The sequence below is a fragment of the Anneissia japonica genome, unplaced genomic scaffold, assembly GCF_011630105.1.
Source record: "Anneissia japonica isolate Jap-2015-1 unplaced genomic scaffold, ASM1163010v1 scaffold285021_len193445_cov190, whole genome shotgun sequence".
Taxonomy (NCBI): Eukaryota; Metazoa; Echinodermata; class Crinoidea; order Comatulida; family Comatulidae; genus Anneissia; species Anneissia japonica.
The window spans coordinates 17,312-35,988 of NW_022718003.1; the positions used below are offsets into that span (position 1 = coordinate 17,312).

At 32.8% G+C, this 18,677-nt stretch overlaps 1 protein-coding gene across 2 annotated transcripts in view; it reads left to right on the forward strand.

The window, feature by feature from the left end:
* Nucleotides 1-18,677, forward strand: part of LOC117110408 (gametogenetin-binding protein 2-like) — a 19,937-nt gene extending 1,260 nt beyond the window's left edge. The window contains exons 2-13 of one of the 2 annotated variants that reach the window (XM_033253105.1): nt 1,245-1,346; nt 5,684-5,796; nt 6,397-6,543; nt 7,738-7,839; nt 8,881-8,991; nt 11,499-11,702; nt 12,175-12,346; nt 13,544-13,798; nt 13,972-14,137; nt 14,543-14,658; nt 15,028-15,123; nt 15,757-18,677. In XM_033253105.1, coding sequence (XP_033108996.1) covers nt 1,245-1,346; nt 5,684-5,796; nt 6,397-6,543; nt 7,738-7,839; nt 8,881-8,991; nt 11,499-11,702; nt 12,175-12,346; nt 13,544-13,798; nt 13,972-14,137; nt 14,543-14,658; nt 15,028-15,123; nt 15,757-15,981 — 1,809 coding nt within the window. In that variant the 3' untranslated portion in view covers nt 15,982-18,677. Of the gene's footprint in view, nt 1-1,244; nt 1,347-5,683; nt 5,797-6,396; nt 6,544-7,737; nt 7,840-8,880; nt 8,992-11,498; nt 11,703-12,174; nt 12,347-13,543; nt 13,808-13,971; nt 14,138-14,542; nt 14,659-15,027; nt 15,124-15,756 lie in introns of both variants that reach the window. The other variant, XM_033253104.1, reaches the window with a different exon arrangement.

Below are 18,677 nucleotides of genomic sequence, written 5' to 3' on the forward strand. Positions count from 1 at the left end.
GCATGTACAGATACGAAAATGAAATCGTTTTTTTCGGTGGTAGATACATTTAAGCGACTGCCTTTGGAATACAATTCAATTGCCTATCCAAAACTATATTTTAAACATTACTTGAGCATCAAAGCGAACACTAATGATAATTATAGTTAGTAGGCATAGGCGCCTAGGCCTTGTCCTTAGCTCGAGCTAGACCAGCCAGCCTTTGCCTAAGCTTTCTTGATGTATGTTATTTTTTGCCTAACAACAACCAATCCGACCAATCACACTCATCACAAAGAAGACTGCCCACTTGTAATGCATGATGTAAGTTATTTTTAGCAGCGAGAGTCTATTTGCAACATGTGAGCTGTGAATCAAATATCCGATCAGCCCACTAAGCGGGTCTTTGTGGGGACAGACCGCGGTGTTGTCTATTTTTAACCGAAGCTGTGGAACATGTGAGTCTTTACGCTATGAATTAATGATCCACTCAGCACACTGGATGGGTCTCTTTAGGGACGGACTGCGGTGTTGTCTATTATTAGCCGCAGTTAGCGAGCTGTTTATTTTGAGCGACAGAAAACAAGGAGTTTAAAGAATGGGCTTTGCATTCAACTTTAGGTGACCAATGTCTGGTCTAATCAATTGAAAGAGTTTGAAGTCTGCAAAATTCGGAGCCATTTCCTTTATATTTTGTGAGCATTGGTTTTTTGATGCAGTAAAAATAAATAATGCAGCAAAAAAAAAAGAAATTAATATTCCCGCGTCAATATTTCCTAAATTTTTCACGCAGGTGGGAGTGATAATCTAATGATTTTTTCTGTTGGCCCTAAATGCTGACTTCGGTGTAATTAAAAAATAAACAAAACATTTATTTGTAGGCTAACCCTTCCAGCGTATCCTAGTAGGTCAGCTGATATTCGGGGGTCCTCTTAAATACATGAAATAATTTGATACTTTATCAGGGTTAGGGAGTGGATGTGTTTTTTTTTAGTTGTGAGAAAAAATCCTGGCTGTCACAGGATTTGAACCCAGGACCCTGGGATTGGACAGGCAAGCATCTTAACTACCAAACTACATCTCCACTACAAATATGGTGCAATATTTGCTTAATTCTGGTTGAGATAGCTCTTTATATTTGGAACTCTATAATTCTTAGAACTAATTCAAAGAGATAGGAGATAAGTCTTTCTTGCACTGCCCATTCCACATTCACTTAACCCGAATCAAATAACAGTTTAGCTCATTAAATCTCTTTATTTTAGATGGTGATGCAGCTACCAACCATAGAAAAAGTGCACTGCAGGCACAACTCAGAGTACATGAAAGACAAGAAATTTCATGCAGCTGTTGATTTCTTTGCAAAGGTACGTTGATCAGTTTGATGTAAAGAAGTAGAACATGTTAATACCTTATTTGTTCGAATAAACACCCTGCTCAAACACGCCCCCCCCCCCTCTATAACCTTTTTTGGAATAAACAGGGCGTTTATTATTTTTTCAAATAATTGCCTGTCTAAATGACTAAACAAATTTAATCGAAGTAACATTTAACACATTCCATTAATGTGTAGAATTACATTTTTTTAACCTGTTTACAGTAGATCAATAAGTCTTTATGATCACGCAATAACACATTTTGACGGTATTATGTGCTGTAGTTCATTTACGGTGAAATTAAGGAGCATTTAATTGAGCATGACAGTAGGCCTACATATCCATTTTGCACCAAAAAAATTAATGCCTTCCTCCAATAAATGCCTCCCTTGAATAAGCGCCCCCTAAAAATCCCCTTCTCAACAATATATGCCAGGGCGTTTATTTGAATAATTACGGTTATGTAAAAATAAATGTCTTCGCAGTTTATTTATGATACAGTATTCCAAATTGCACCAGATGTGTATTTCAATAAGTCAACAATTGTGTTTGCTCATGGAGGTATATACCTCCATGGTTTGCTACAGTAGGCTTTTGCATGGAGGCTTTAGTGTTCCTGTCCATTTAATACTCTCATGGTGTCTAATTGTCGGTTAATAAACAAAAAGCATTAGTAGGTTACCAGGTTAATAAAACTAAGATTACATAATAATTCATCCAAGGATTGAAAATTGACTACTATTCTGACTACTGTAGACCAACAGTTTGGAGTTTAAGTTCCATATTAGTTTTACTAAGATAATTCAATGAGAACTAAAGGCTGTCTTTAAAAATACATACTGTACTGTAATTTATTCATAATTTGCCTTGTGCCATGACCTGACCTCAAGATTAGACACCCAGTGACTGACCTACATATTAACTATGTAATCCCTTTTTCCTTACACCATGACCTGACCTCATAGTTAGACACCACATGATGTAATTCTATTGACTTGCTTTTAGTATAAGAATTAGAATAAGTGTGTTACTTTATCTTTACTTTCTAGTTTTTATTTAAAGGAAATATACTGTTTCTATAGCTTCCTGTGCATATTTGTATATTATCCAGAATCAAAGATGTGTGCACATGGATGGAATTACACTGCAGTGCAGTAATTATTGTAATGCAATAATATTTTATGGGTTTTTTTTGTTGCCCATGATTATGAATCACATTTAATCATAAAATTATTGAAGTTAAATATATTTCAAAAATTTAAATTTTCAATATTAATTGTTAGTCAACACCACTGATACAGTACCTGTACATAAATCATCGAAAATTTATAGAAAATTACTTTTCACTGTGACAAAAAAACTCATTAAATTCAAAATCGTCAATATAAAGGACTAATTATTACCATATTTGAATTTAAGCCCTGGGGTGTTTATTGTTGAAAAGGGTTTTTGAGAGGGCGTTTATTCAAGTGAGGCGTTTTTTTCGAGAGAGGCAATTATTTTTGTTGGTGTGAAATGGATTTGTATACTTGTCATGAATTCCTACTTCACGTATTTCCGAGCGGTATAGAAATGACTAGGAATCCCTCTTTGGGATATAAAATATAAAACACAGCTCACAAAGTTGTAACACAACTCAAAAATAAACTTTTATTCTGTATAAACTTCAACAAGAATCCGGTATCAAAACAATACAATAACATTCACATAAACATGTTTCAAAAAGAGCTCCAGAAAGATAAAACTGTCAAAAACCGAAAGGTCCACTGATTAATCTCAGATAAGAAAGTATAATACATACTCCAAGTATTGAAATACACGCATCGTGACAGCTGATAAAACTGTCAGCTTGTATACCCTAGCTGCACTATTCCAGAGCATTCCAGATCATTCTATATTGCCTAAGTTCCTCATTGGTCACCTTACATTATAATTAACCAATCAGGCTTATTTGCCTCTATAGTACCAAAGATTCTAGAAGCTTTCATATATTACTCTTGGATTCTACATGGTGTCATGTGTTCCTAAAATTACCAATGTGATTTACACTGTTTCTTTGATCAATTAAATGTTATTCTAGAATCTTCTATGTATTAAATATGTTAAAGTAAGGCAAGGAATGGTAATTTATTACAATACTCAAATATATGCCCATTAATTTCACTCTAAAATACATAATGACTGTCAAAATGTGTTATTATGTGATCATAAAGACTTATTGATCATAACGAGGTTAGAAAAAATGTAATTCTACTGGCATAGAACATTAATAGAATGTGTTGAGAATGATACTCAAATCTGGCCCTATGTACCTAGACTCTTCCTGCCTTACTTCAAACAGTATATCTTATCAACAGTTCGGCCAATGTGCCCATAGTGTAATAACTAAGCAATATGTAGGAAATTGTGCGTAATTGCATCAAGAATTTTCATTCTAATAAATTTAAAGACATTGCAATTTTATAATATATTGATAAATAATAATTAAAAAAAAAAAATTAGCATTTATATCTTATGGTTTGATAATAGGTAATTATAGTTAATGGTAATGAAATGATAGTTAATAATTATAATGATGGTAAATGTGTATTCATGTATTTTTGTTAATTACAAATTTCATATACTGTACAGTTGAACATACCCAAGTCAAATCCAAAATGGCATTGAACAAATTGTTTGACTTAGATAAAATTTGACTTACAGATCGTTAATTAATGGAAAAACAGCAATTTTGCATTTAAAATAAGGTCAACTTTACGATTGACCTTCAAAATTGTTGTTGTTATCAATGATAGAATATTACTGTACATCAAAAATGTCAGATTTTTAAAGTTATAAAGCATGCAACAGTTCTTTTCAGAGCTACGGTATGTAGCGTACCACAAGCATTTTTGTTATCTTATTCTTCTTATGACAACATGACTACCCTGCTCAATTTAAAATTTAAAGAAAACATGGGTAAAAAATACGTCTCAATCTACTGCATATTAAATTTGTAGTTTGAGCTGCTGAAAATCAGTGAAGTATGATTGTGAGATTTTTTTTTATTGTGCTGCAGTATTAGTGAGCACCCAGACATATTAAGACTTTCCATAAACTGATTTAAAGAACAGTCAAATATTAAATAAAATGTATGTTTATAGACCTTGCAACTTGTTTTTTTTTGTTTTTTTTTTTGTAATGTCTCGTAACCTGTCTGTAATGTGTCATGTTTTTACAATACTGTAAGTGGTGATTCTTGTTTTCGCTGTTGGTTTGTTAATAAATAAATTTAATGGGTAATGGGCATGCTAATGTCACCAACACCGTGTGTTGCAGAACACAATCAGTTTCAGGTTTGTGTATGCCTGGCTGAAATGCATGTGGCCATGTGAAAACAGCTTGCACGATCTAATGAAGTGTGGTGTACAGTAGATTATGTAGATACTGAATTTATTCCTGCTGTAAATCTCTGAATATAATATCACTTAGCATTCCAAGGTGAATATCCTTAACATTTATTTAGAAATAAAGCTTAACCAGCAGTATTTAAAAATTTATGGGTCAATGGTAGATGCTATAATAATATACTGCAGTATTTATGCATGCATTGTCACATAGTACATTACAAATATGTTGTGTTTTTGGCATAGCTTTAAAAAAGATTAACCACAATTTTCATTTAACAATTGTGTGTGTACAGTTTGTTCTTTACCTGATGGAGTTACACTTGTTTGCAATTTTCAAGATGGAATTAAAGAGAAGTAACCCATACTTTAATGTTGTGCATCACTTTGATTGTTAAACTACGTAAACAAATTTGCCACTGACAAACTATATATTGATAACTTTCAATTATAAAATGCAAGAAGAGATCTAAACATGCGGATTCAAACGATGGTTTTTATCACACGCATCAAGCATATGAAATGTGTTTCTTGTTTTTTGCATAAATTATTCTTTAGTTTGACATTTAAAATTTATATATTTTTTTAAATCTTTTCTTCATTTGGCAAATTTTTATAATTTATCTTAGAGCCTATAAATATTGTGTTAGGGAGTTGTTCTCTTTAATATCAATATGATAGCATAACTACCGGTATGTATATTTCACCACAGTATAGTTTGTATCAACAACGTTCTTGTTCGGTAGTATTTGATGGAGATATGTACTGTAGCAAATAGTATAGTGCATCTAATGATAAATGCTCATTTTTGGATTAAGGATCAAGTATTGTCTGTGATCAAAATAATCAATTGAGTAGTATTAACTAAATATTACTTTTGCTTTTCATTCTTGTTAAACTACTAAGGGAATATTAATACTTTACTTTTTTTCTTTTTTACAGAAAATGGCTTTATTATCACGAGATGAACTTGCAGCAGCATTGCTGATTCCAAGTAAGGAATTGCTTGGGTCAATGGTTATGGAAAACATTACATGCGTAGGCTGTAGAAGGAGGTTAGACATCAACAGTTTGTGCTTTCTTTTCAATGTAATAATCATGTACCTCTGTAAATAATATATTCAAAGAAATAGATTGGTGAATTTATAATATGAATACAGAATCGCTATCACAGGTAAAACATCAAGATAAAGATTACTTCGATAATTTTTTTTTGTATATTATTACCATTATTTTTATTTTGCGTATATTACCTAGTATCTGTGCTTGTAATTCAAAATTTTAGCTTATAAGTAACCAAGGAGTACACATAAGAAAACAATTTCTGTCAGTGTGTACTCCTTGTAAATACAAACATGCGATAATCAAAAATAGTAAAAAAAAAAGCCTATTGGTTGATCAACAAATATATTACTAACAATCGTAATTGATGAGTTAGGTGGACTAAGGGTTATTTCTGTATTCATATCTATTTTTATGTTGGTGAAGTTATGACGGTGGCGTTGTACTAGAGATACCATGGCTCTCCAGGGACCCAAGCCAATTTTTGGTTTATCCAGTTGAGTATCTTGCTCATTGACTGCCATTTTTAGTACCAACATCATACAACTTATATGTAAGACTGATGTTTGCTTTAACATGTTATTCCCCCACAGCATTGAACAGATGTTCAAACGTTTGACAGACCAGAGTTTAGTGAATGCGCTGGAACCACTGGTAATCACTGCCAGGTCTGAACTCTCTCTCAAGCCAGAATTTCTATACTCTCCATGGAATATGCATACATTATTTAATGTTCAGGGGTAAGTATTTTTTCCCTATTTTTTAACCATACTTATAGATGGTGACCCTTACAGTGTATCCTAGAAGGTCGGCTGATGATCAGGGACCTTCTTAAATATATGAAATAATGTGATGTTTTATCAGCAAAGTCTCATTACAAGGCTTAGGAAGTGGAGATGTGTTTAAGTTGTGAGAGAAACTTCTATGTTGTCACAGGATTTGAACCCAGGACTCTGGGATTGGAAGACAAGCATCCCAACCACCAAGCTACATCTCCACTTCTTTTGATATTTCAGACTCCCTCCAATTAAAGACCACTTTTGGGATCGGTGTTTCCATATTTTTAGCAGCCTTGGTGTCTAATTAGAACAATAAAGATATTTTAAAGTTGAATTCTAGTAGATATAACAAAATATTGAATTTAGGTAGAGAGAGTTAAAGTTAGCACTCATTGATAATAATCATGGAATTAGCATGGAATAAATACATTTTGGAACTAAGCATAGCAATAACACATTATTAATTACCAATAATTCTAAATTGATTTTTATTTGGTTGGTTTCAGTTTCTTTTCTTGTTCTGTTCACAAGTTGTTGTATTCTTATTTTACTCTGTTCTGTTTTTTGCTGTGAGTTTAACAATATTATATTGATGTACTTTAATTTACTTTGAATTTCAGCCTTGTAATTCAGTTCAGGCACAAACTTTATGTTTTTTAAAAGATAGTCAGCAGAGGGTATAAAATAAAAAATTAAAATAAAATTTTGTGTTCTTATTTATAGCAAATGGTTTTGACAAAAACATCCAGACAGAGGAGAAAATAAAAATAAAATGTTATGGTTGAATGTAAACAGTGTAGTAATGGGATGGTTAAATGCTTTTAATTTATATAATTATAATAGGAAGAATATAATACCTTACTTTTATAGATTTTTAGGCAGCAGCAGGTGTAATAAAAATAAAGAAAAACTTGAATTTTGTTTACAATATATCCATTTTATTGTGGCAGTGGGGGCACTAATTGGCCAAAAATAAAATTTTAATTTTATTCGAAATCATTATCGGCGGACCAGCGGGTTCAGTAAACAAGGTATAAAATAAGTCTCGCCTACTGTAGGTAGTGATGTGCATTGTTTTTTTAAATAAATCAAAATCAGAATCTACAATAGTGGAATGTTAATAAATAACTTTAGTATTGTTAATTTTTATTACAGATGCAAACTAACAGGGATTTTGGATGCTTTACCTCGTGGAAAAAAGGGCAGTAAACGATGTGCACTTCACTCTCTAGATTCTCACAAGTCTAAACCTAATGGGTATGTAAATCAAGTATGAATATAATTAAGTATTAATATAATGATAATATCTTCAACTTCTAACATTCATATCAATAGTTGCCTTTGAAATCTAGATATTTACAGTATGGAATTCTTAAGACTTAATGGTATACCCAGTATGTGAACTGCTTACCATTCATTTGTGACAAAGTCAAGTTAAACCAGTCACGCCTCAAAAAAATTGATTTTTAGTTATTAATAGAGGGTTAAACAGTAAAATGAAAGTTATAAAAATGGTAATGGTTTAAACATACAGTTGTTTAAAGACCAGTAAAAATCAGCCTTCAGAGATTTCTTGAGCAGAGACCATCACCAGATCCTACGAAAGTTTTGTTATAACATCAAAAATGGGAAAAATAACAACATAACACATTGAAAATGGGGAAAATAATTAGAATGATGTGTAGATATATAAAGGTTAGTTTAATGCAATAGAATAGATTTAGAAAATGTTGACATTCCAATATGTTTTGACTATTATATCCGAAACACGTTTTTGCGTAGAGTGACTGGTTTGGCTTGTCTTCCCCACGTTTCCTTTCAACAACAGGTTTAGTAAAACTTGTTATGGCCTTTCCAAACACTTCATTACTAGTGATGTTAATGCGATTAGACAAAAGTCATTTGGTGCTTTCAGTGGGGACAATGCTGGTACAGCTACCAATAGGAAATTATTCAGGATTCAATAAAAAATTATTGCTGAAACGAATGGAAGTTTCGAAATATACTTTTTAAATAGAATGAGAAGAGACACATAACAGATGACAGTTGAAAAATGTGTTAATATAATAAGCAGTTTGAGAAATTTATTCTATTAGTAATTTACCTCCAAGTCTGTGAGTACCAGCACCCTTTCTTAACTTAGTCTTACGAAATAGATTTGGTAAATCATTAACAGATATCTATATAGGGTTACTGTCAGAAACAATGCCCTTGTACATCTAATATGGCTGCCTGGTGTAGTTTGTTGAGAGATTTGTTATGAAAGATAGCGTACAATTTATGTTGATTATGTTGTAGAAATTGGATTGAAGTTTGGGAAGCACTCGAGGCACCATGCAGGGATGAAGTTACTTTAGTACCCGCAACTGCCCTACAGGTTACTATGGAAACGTATCTCAGAAAACACAGGTTGGTGTTAGTTTAAACTCTATCTAATATGCATTATTACACATTCTGACATTTATTATTGCATTGTTGTATTTATTGTTTGTTGTAGCTGAACTCTAGCATCATAAACCTATTTTCATGTTTGCATGGTTTGACCTCATGAACAGTAGAGTGATCTTTATCTTATTGGGATTGTCCTGTGAAACATCAAATTTATATATTCTTTGGAACCCAAGAGTGTAAGATTATACAGTAGAAATTTTACAGATAGTTTCAGACTAAAAAAATCCAATTTAAGTGTCCTAAAGTGGCGAATATTTTAATATTTTATTGGCTGTTTTACAGTAATATGCAACATGTTTTTATAAACTTCACTCTGAGTCTGAGTGGCAAACATTATTATTTTTTTTAAATAATCATATTATATTTTTGAATTATCTTTGAATGGTATATAATTTGTTAGGTAAATCATCTTTCTATACTCCATAAAGAATAAATGAAATCAAGGTATCGGTAACAAAACTGAGAGAAATTTGAACTAAACCATGTGTACATAGTACACATGACTGCACATACAGTAAAAAGCTACTCTGCTGCTTAATAACTGTAACAAATGTTGTAAAATGTATCAAAACTGTAACAAGTAGTTGACAAGCAACATAAAGATTCAGCCATATTAACAAAAATTTATAATTTTTAACCTGATGTTGATGTTCTATGTTGTTGATACTATTATTATTAGTATAATTTGAGACTTTTACTACTTCTGTGACAATATAGGTCATGTAGTAACTTCATTTTACATAATTATACTTTTTATCATTACTATCATAATGCAAGGCCTTTTTGCGCTAATACGGTTTTGCATCCAGCCATGAAAACGGTTACCAAATTATTCATAACTTACAATTATTCAACACTAACATGTGTTTTTGTTGATTTGACTTTCATATAAACCACTTATTATTCCACAATTATGGTTTCTAATTAAGTTAATTAACCAATAATTAGGCCGGTACTGTATATCGATAGTAACACCCAATCGCTCAACACAGTCAACTCTGCTCCGCCGCACCATGGTCGACGACTGTCAAGGTTTCCAGCGTCTGTCATATAATTTGTACCCAATCTTTTTGTAGTATGTATTTTTCTTGATGAAGATAAAATAAAAGTTAAAAGTAGAATAACATTTTGAGTGGCATTAATACTATTTCCACTAGACACGCTTAACTCAGTGCACACCTATGGCAACCACGGTCTAATTTATACTTATAGTTAATAAGCATGCACACTAACTTTTCACCGTGTGTGCAGTCATGCACACTCTTAACAATAAAGTTAATTTATTTTGCTATCAATTTTGCTAATGGTACCTCAATTTCATTTATTCCTTATGGCTTATAGTAAAATGATTTACAAATTGTATACCATATACAAGCTATATTAAAAATAGAATATAGCTATTTAAAATAATAAATTTTAATATTTTGCAACTCATTTTGAGGTTTATAGAAACATGTCGTATATTAAAACAGCCAATATTATTTTATAGAATGTTTATCTTGTTGGTGCTAAAATTAGATTTTTGCTTTAAAAGGCTGAATCTATTTGTCATTAATATGTTTAAACATATCACTAATCTTATTTATATAAGTAAAGAATTTGTAATACAAATTTTCCAACATAAATGTGGCTGAAATATAAATTTTTATTTTTTGACCACTAGAGGGCACTGTTAATTGTAATTTTTACATTTATAGACTTATACAATTTGTCATTAATGCTTATGTATGTGACTACTATTAAATATATAAATGAAGAATTGAGGTTTATTTAAAGTACAATTTTATTTTGAATATGGCTAAAAATAGAAACATTTCTAGCTGGTAGAGGGTGCTGTTGATGTGAGTCCCTACCTGAAAATATTCGCTATGGGTCATAGTACATGTTTGCCAAGTTTCATGCTTTTATCAAAAAGTGCACAATTGAGCCAAAATTTGTGCCTAAACTGCTGCACTATAATGGTGATTTCGAATGAAAATAAAATCTTATTTTTGGCCAATTTTCCGTCGCCACGGTAAAATGGAAATTTCTTTATTTTTATCACGCCTACCACTGCCTTGAAATCTCCCAAAATAAGATATTTCTTCCTGATTATAAAAAATTTAAAGCATTTAACCATCCCATCACTACACTGTTTACATTCACCAATAAAATTTTCTTTTTATTTTCTCCTCCGTCTGGATGTTTTTGGCAAAAATTTATAAAGCCAACAATTTTATATTTTTTTTTTCTGCCCTTCTCTGACGATCTTTAAAAAAATAAGTTTGTGAAACAAGGTATACAAAAAGTCTCATTGTCCAAGGACATAGGCGACTTGCACCGTGAGGGCTTTTTAACCTCTGACCTCAAGGTTGAAAGTCCAAGCCACAACTATTGCGCCGACTGCTTGCACATTTTTTAGTACATTGATGAGTTAGTGAAAATTGCTATAGTATATTTCTATTATTTTGTTGTTTTGCCTCTAGGTTTTGCACAGAATGCAAATCCAAGGTGATGCGAGCATATAATATATTAATAGGCGAGATTGAACCAACTAAAGAGAAAGGCTACTGTGCCCACCTGTACGATGGTCTTCGTTGCTGCACTCGCCAGAAACATATTCATCTTCTTAGCGAGACCAACTTCATCCACAAACTGATCATGCGAGCAGAGCCTGAGCTCTCTGGAGCGTAAGTTGCTTGATAATCTAAAATAACAAGATATTACAATCACAACATTATATCCCCCAGGCTCTGGAAGAAAAAAATTTGATATGTACAAGTGATTTTTCTTAGAAACAAAGGGTAGAGGTAAAGGTAGGAGAATAACCCATAACTTGCAGCATCATTGTGCTGCATTGCATATGGGCGTGGTCCGTGACTACCTAGCAGCCGGAATATGGTAGACTGAAGCTGGGAACACAGTGCAACATCCAAGGATGCTTTGACCATCACCACTTCACACATGCACTTGACGATGCAACGTAGTCTGCTGATTGTCGGGACAGTATGAGCATCATCCTTACAACGATTCATTGCGCATGCCTTGTCATTTTGTGTCCTCTATGGAATTGCGTCGGCTGGTGACAGTTGGTGTAGTGCATGCCTCGCTTTATTGTCCAAATAAAAAAATAATTGAAAATCACATTTTTTTTCCCTTCAGTCGTGAACGACATGCAAAAACAATTGATGTCGCACAAGAGGAAGTTTTGACCTGTCTTGGCCTGCACATCTACGATAGGCTGCATCGAATTGGGCAAAAGCTGCGTGCCGAGGAACAGACGTGCCATCTCCTGTTCCATCTCGGAGTGGAGAGGCTGCGAAAAGCATTTGAGGTAATTAATCATCATAATCCTGAATATAATAATATAGTAAGACTACCTTCATCCATATATGAGGCCTGTCATCCCAAAACCAGTGCACTGTCACTTAATGTTAAGTTGAGTAATTAGCATAAGAATGTGCCAGTATTGTATACTTTAGTACAGAGAAGCGATAATATGTTTCCTCATAACTTTGGCAATAATAAGTCGATTCCAGTAAATGACCCATCATTTTAAAGCTTACAATGTGTAGAATAAGAATTATTAAAAAGCCAATCACTGATGCTGGTTTTGGGATGGCAAGCCTCATATGTTGAAGATGTAAGTTCAAAGTTCAATGAAAGTAATACTAGTAAGAATACTAATACTAGTAAGAATACTAATACTAGTAAGCATACTAATTGACATGAATGTGTCGCTGTCAAATTTATATGAGGGACTTCCAATCTTCATACTAACCTCATGTTCTTCATCAATACTATTGGTATATATATTTTAGTTTCGTAGTACTGTATATTTTTCATATTATATTTGTCTATAATTATTATATTCCAACTGTAACTTGTATTGATCTCAAGCTGATGGATAGTTGTACAGTAGAACCTATCTACTGTACTACTTAATAGAACCTATTAAGGGGACACCTTTGGCACCAAAAAAAGTGTCCCCTTAATAGAGGTGTCCCCTGAATAGGGGTTGGCCGTAGTGTTAAAAGATATATTTTCCCTCGATTCACAGCAATAAAAGTGTCCCCTGAATAATGGTGTCCCCTAAATAATGTTGTCCCAAAGGAAGTCTTCTACTGTATGTACATGTCCGACACACTTGGTTATATGATAAGTGTAGAACTATGTAATATCAAATATGCTATAAAATTCTTGATGAAGAATTTTGATAGTTGCTTTCCATGTATCTTGATTCATCACAACTGTAAAAATAACCTCTCATGATAAATTGGTATCTTTTTCTAGTTGGTCAAGATATTTTAAGTTAGTATGACCTTCTTCTTTTGAGGGGACCATGCACAGGTTGCCAGAACAATATCTTGGAAATAATTTCTCTCTTACTTCTCTAACAGTGACCTGAAAATAGCAATCTGCGTTTCATAAACGTTTCTGTGGATATTAGTTATGAACATCAATGTTATGTTTCCATTCCTCCTTGTCTTTATCAAATTCATTAATAATTTTACTTTTTCACACTTTTAAGGTAACGGTTGAATCAAAGAGGGGTATGAGTATGCTGGAGCAAGTGTGCGAGGAAATTGATGAAGCAGATAAACTTAAGCAACAAAAGAAAGAAATGAAAAAACTGCGTCGGAAGGCGAAGAAAAAAGGAAAGGGTGGAACATTGCCCTTGGACGTGTCACCGGAAAATGAATGCAAATGTGATGTAGATAAAGTAGAGAAGGATGACGAAGAAGACAGGACTGAATGTCATCACCATGCCACGGATTTATGCAAGGTGCTTTGTGTACGTTTTATATCTATTACGATGTTAATGGATTGTATTTTATTTTTTAAAGGGCGTGTGTGGAATATAACTTTCACAATAGATCTAGTATGTGACCCATGGGCCACACTTAGCCCACCTGTGATGTATAGAAGACTTTATTTGTATTTTTCATTTTGTTTTAGTGTCAAGAGGAAAGCGATGTTAATGAGAATGAGGTTCCCTGTGGAACATGTGGACATGGAACGGGAGTTTGTCGGAATGACTGTGGCTACTGTAGTTACAGTTCACCAGAGAATTCAGAAGTGGCGTGTACAGAAGGAATATGTAACCATGATGACGACAATGCAGGTAATGTCAATACATTTTTAATGTGGTTTTGAGAGATAAAAAATCCTGAGTACATAAACTAGAATGTAGATTTATAGTAAATATTAGTAAAGATTTTAGGTCATTCTTAAATGCAATTGTCTTATAAACAAACATATTTAAATACTAATTATTATGTTATATTAGTTCTAAATATTTCCATTAACATTTCGTTTAAAATAGCTTGTTGGTTTATCTTCCCTACCACTGAAATATCGTCATATAAGATTAACCCATAATTTGTTGTCAATAATAATGAATTTTATGGTTATATTATTAGTAATATTATCTAATTATTTTGATTATCATTTTATTATATCCATTGTAATTCAAGAAAGATGGTATGGATCAAGCTTGAAATTGTGGCTTGAATTTTACTGTTTTCAGGGTGTTTAGAAGAATGTGATCCTTGTAACCATGACTGCTGTGTAGATGAAATTTGTCCTGATTGTGACATAAACTTAGAGGATGAAAGCCAGTGTTGCCAAGGGTGTTACCAGGAGGTAATTTAAATTTTGAGTTGTGTTCTCCTAAATTTCGCTCCCTTCAAGTAGCTGTACTTATTTCCAGTGGGGTCCTTTCGGTAGTGATTGGGCAGTACACTGGGAGACAATCCCCTACTCTTTTCCGAACAGTGTACTGCGTTCTTTAACGTGCACTTGGGCCATAATTTTGTGTTTAAATACGCCATGTTTTAATGTTTGGACTAATGAAAGTTTATCTTATCTTATCTTAAATGCACACAGGACACACGTTTATTCGAATAAATATGGTACCTGTGTTTCAGAGTCATTTATTGCTGTTGCTGTCGTCACGTCAGCTTCATTCACTGAACTGGTTAATCCTTAACTTATCATTCATGTTATTTTTAGAGTACTTGTGGCAAGGATGTTTCAGAGATGAAGACTATTCCAAGAAATAATGATAAAAATGCAGCATTTACTTGTACACTTCAAGACATGTTAGATGTAAGAGTTGATCAGTTTTTATATTATATTACCTGTCATCGTATTTTTAGCATTGCTGCTTATGTAAAAGAGTCTTGGATAGGAAGGGCAGTTTGGCTTAGCGGTTTCCATTCTGGTTATTGAACTTGTAGTCATGATGCAGCCGGCCATTCTTAGATACCACAACTTGCATTGTTGACAGGCTGTGAAGTGGCTCAAACTGTTTCAGCTCTAGGTGCAAGCATTTCTTGGTATATAAATACAGTAATGATGTAACTAATTATCACTAATTTAAATCACTTAAAAATTATTGGCAAGGAAAATTGAACTGAAAAGTCAGGATAATGTTAACCTCTCTTGGAGAAGTTGAAAACAAGGACGGAAATAGATATAATAAACATCATCTAAGTATTAAAGGGGACTATCCATTTTTTTAAAATCTTTTTTAACAGAGTACAAATATTCCTTTTTTGTTACCCATCCCTATCACGAAAAAAAATATTGAAATGATAATTTTGAGATTTTGAAATCATATATTTTTCATTTTCAGATAAGAGTATACATGGTTTGACCCCATATTTTTGTACTCTTATAAAAATGATGAAAATATATGACCTTTCAATTCATAACATTTCTAATTTGGTTGACATTCAGGAAGGAGACAATGATGAATGCCGAGAATTCATAGCAGAAGAAGACATCGCAAAATTCAGAAAGGAGCACCAATTCCTCCCACAAATTCGCGAAGAACTCAGGGCCAAACTTAAAAGGCAGTTTGAGGAGAAATTTGAACATCATGGTAATGGAGGAGGGCGTCATCGCTGTTGTCGTTCCCTAGACAAGTGCACATCGCAAATCAGTAATATTATTCTTAAGTAAGCTAAATATGAATCTCTTATCAGATGTTAGAATCAAGTGGCAACAGATTTATTTCAAATAAAATCTACACTGTAATTTACTGCTGAGCTCAATATATTTTTTTGGAAGTCTATACATGGGGATGATACAGGTATTTGTCAGAGAAGTCCTGAAAATTAACTACAGTAGAAATAAACAAAATTTAAGCATTGTAAATCATGTTTGTACTTTGCTTGAAAAGCCTTGGGAATATTGTAATGGTTGCTCTATCTTGAGTCATTGGCTTACATTTACAGTAAATTGCACTATTGAATGCACCACACATATAGCCAATCGTAGGATACAGAAGACAGGATGTTTAATTACAACAGGCATGCAAGCCCAAAATGGATTATGACAGCACTGAGAGGGCTATTTTGAAGAATTTCCTTCTTATTACTTGTTAACATTTTTTGATTGTTTAGTGATAGGGCTGCACTGTTGTTTTAAATTATGAATTGAATTCTGGGATTGAAATATCGGTATAGACATCTTTTGTCCAGATTTTTACTACTGTATCAAAGGTGACATAGCTAAAGCTTTAAGCTCTCACAACACTATCAAATTTTCTTTGACAAAAAACTGTCATATGCTCATCATATATACTCATGATATGCATATGTATAGTCATGATGTGATGTCATCATGACCATATTTAGGCGTGTCATGTTTTGGTCAAATAAAATTTGATAGTCTGGACAGGTCATTTAGCCCATATTGAATAGAGTGAAGGGAAAAATTGGCATAATTTCTTAAAAGGGGGTTACCTATGAGAACTAAAAGTCTGTTATTGGGGCACCTATGCCCTCTGGTGAGCTCCTGCATTGAAGTAGCAAACCCCCCCCCCCAATCCATGGAGCTGAAGCATTCTAGCATATGTACTGCAAGGGGATGGTTTAAAAGATGGGTTTAAAAGAAGCTGTCTACCGTATCCTCTAGACAAGACTTTCTTTCATACCTTGTTTAGCGAACCTGTTGCCCATAAATAATGATGATTTTTCAAATAAAATAACATTTTATTTTTGGCCAATTATCCCACCCACCGCCACTAAAAAATTTAAATTTCAGGGGGAAAACGACTCCAAAAACAGAGATATGTATATTTCTTCCTAATTAAATCAATTTAAAGTATTTAATCTTCCCATTACTACACAGTTTACGTTCACCAATGCAATTTTATTTTTATTTTTTCCTCTGTCTGGATGTTTTTGGCAAAAACATTTGTTAACGAGTCTGCGAAACAAGGTATAAAAAAGTCTTGCCCTATCTAAGTTACGCGCCTGAATAGTGTTGGCTGAGCCTGGAGATCTAGAAAATGTCAAGTTTAATTATATAAATTTACCTAATCATCGATTTCCTCCTCAGTTTTTTCATCTACACATTCCAAATTGCTTTTTAGTAGACAAAATGGAAATCCTTGAATGGTTTCATATGTTAAGAAAATGAAGGTGGGGATGAAAGCTATATGAATGAAATTCAGATATTACATGGCTATTTATGTGATAGGCTCTGTTAAAACTCTACATTTTGTCAGCATTTCCATTTTTCCCTAATAATCAAATTGTCTGAAAATGTTTGAGCCAGTTTTAAGAAGATTATAACAAATAATTAATACCAAATATAAAAAAAAAAACTAACTGAAAAGATCATCATATTTTAAATAGCTTGGCCTTTTTTTTGAAATATGCTTGGCTGATATCCATTAAATTAAATATTAATTGCTTTTCAGAAAGTTCTCATCAACTAAACATTCTCTTGTGTAGAGTATAATATAAAAAAAAAATTTCAGTTTTATTAACAAAGTAGGTTTCCCAGAGCTGTTCACATAGAGTATCGATAAACAAAATGGAAATTTAAACAATTTATATCGGATCTATAGGAACTACCGGTATATTGCAAATTATCAACAAAGGATTTTTCCTGATTTTCGTTTTACTAAGATATTTATTGTTTTATTTTTCTATGGCTGCATTTTACAGAATGTTCATAATTATGGAGTTGAACAATTTGTGTGTAATTTTTTTTTTATTATCTTCAGCAACTTTCACTTTTAAAATATGCCAACTAATTATGGCCAACTTTTATCTTGGTATCTCCTGTCATTAACAATAGCAGCCATTATGTAATTCAGTACTGTACTGGACTGTAATATTTGATAACGTACTGTATTCACATTTGAATCTGGAACATCAGTAAAACTTGGGGGTGGGGATTGGGGCGGGTAGGCTAGGCTAGGCATGAGCAGGGTGCAGATATTTGTCGCATTCAATTTGGTAGTGACGACAGAGCATTAAACAGTAGAAAATATTTGCTGTACTTGATTGGGTAAGACAATTTGGGCATTTTGTACAGAATAATTACAGATCACTTCAACTACAGCTGATGAAGTATGAATAAATCAGGCAATAATTTTTTTTCTCTTCTAAATTGAACTGAATAATTCCATAGTAATTTATATCTTGTGATATGCAAGTCTAAAGAAAGCTTCCATTTTTATTTAATTTGAACTATCTCATGCCACATTGATTTATTGTTTTTCAGATTGATGTGTAATTACTGTATTGATAAAATAATATATTATTACACCTTATGTAATTTTGGTGAATAGAGAGTATGTGATGTGGGCTTTCAAATTATATTGAAAACCTCATGAAATAAAGTGATGTATTTGAAAATTA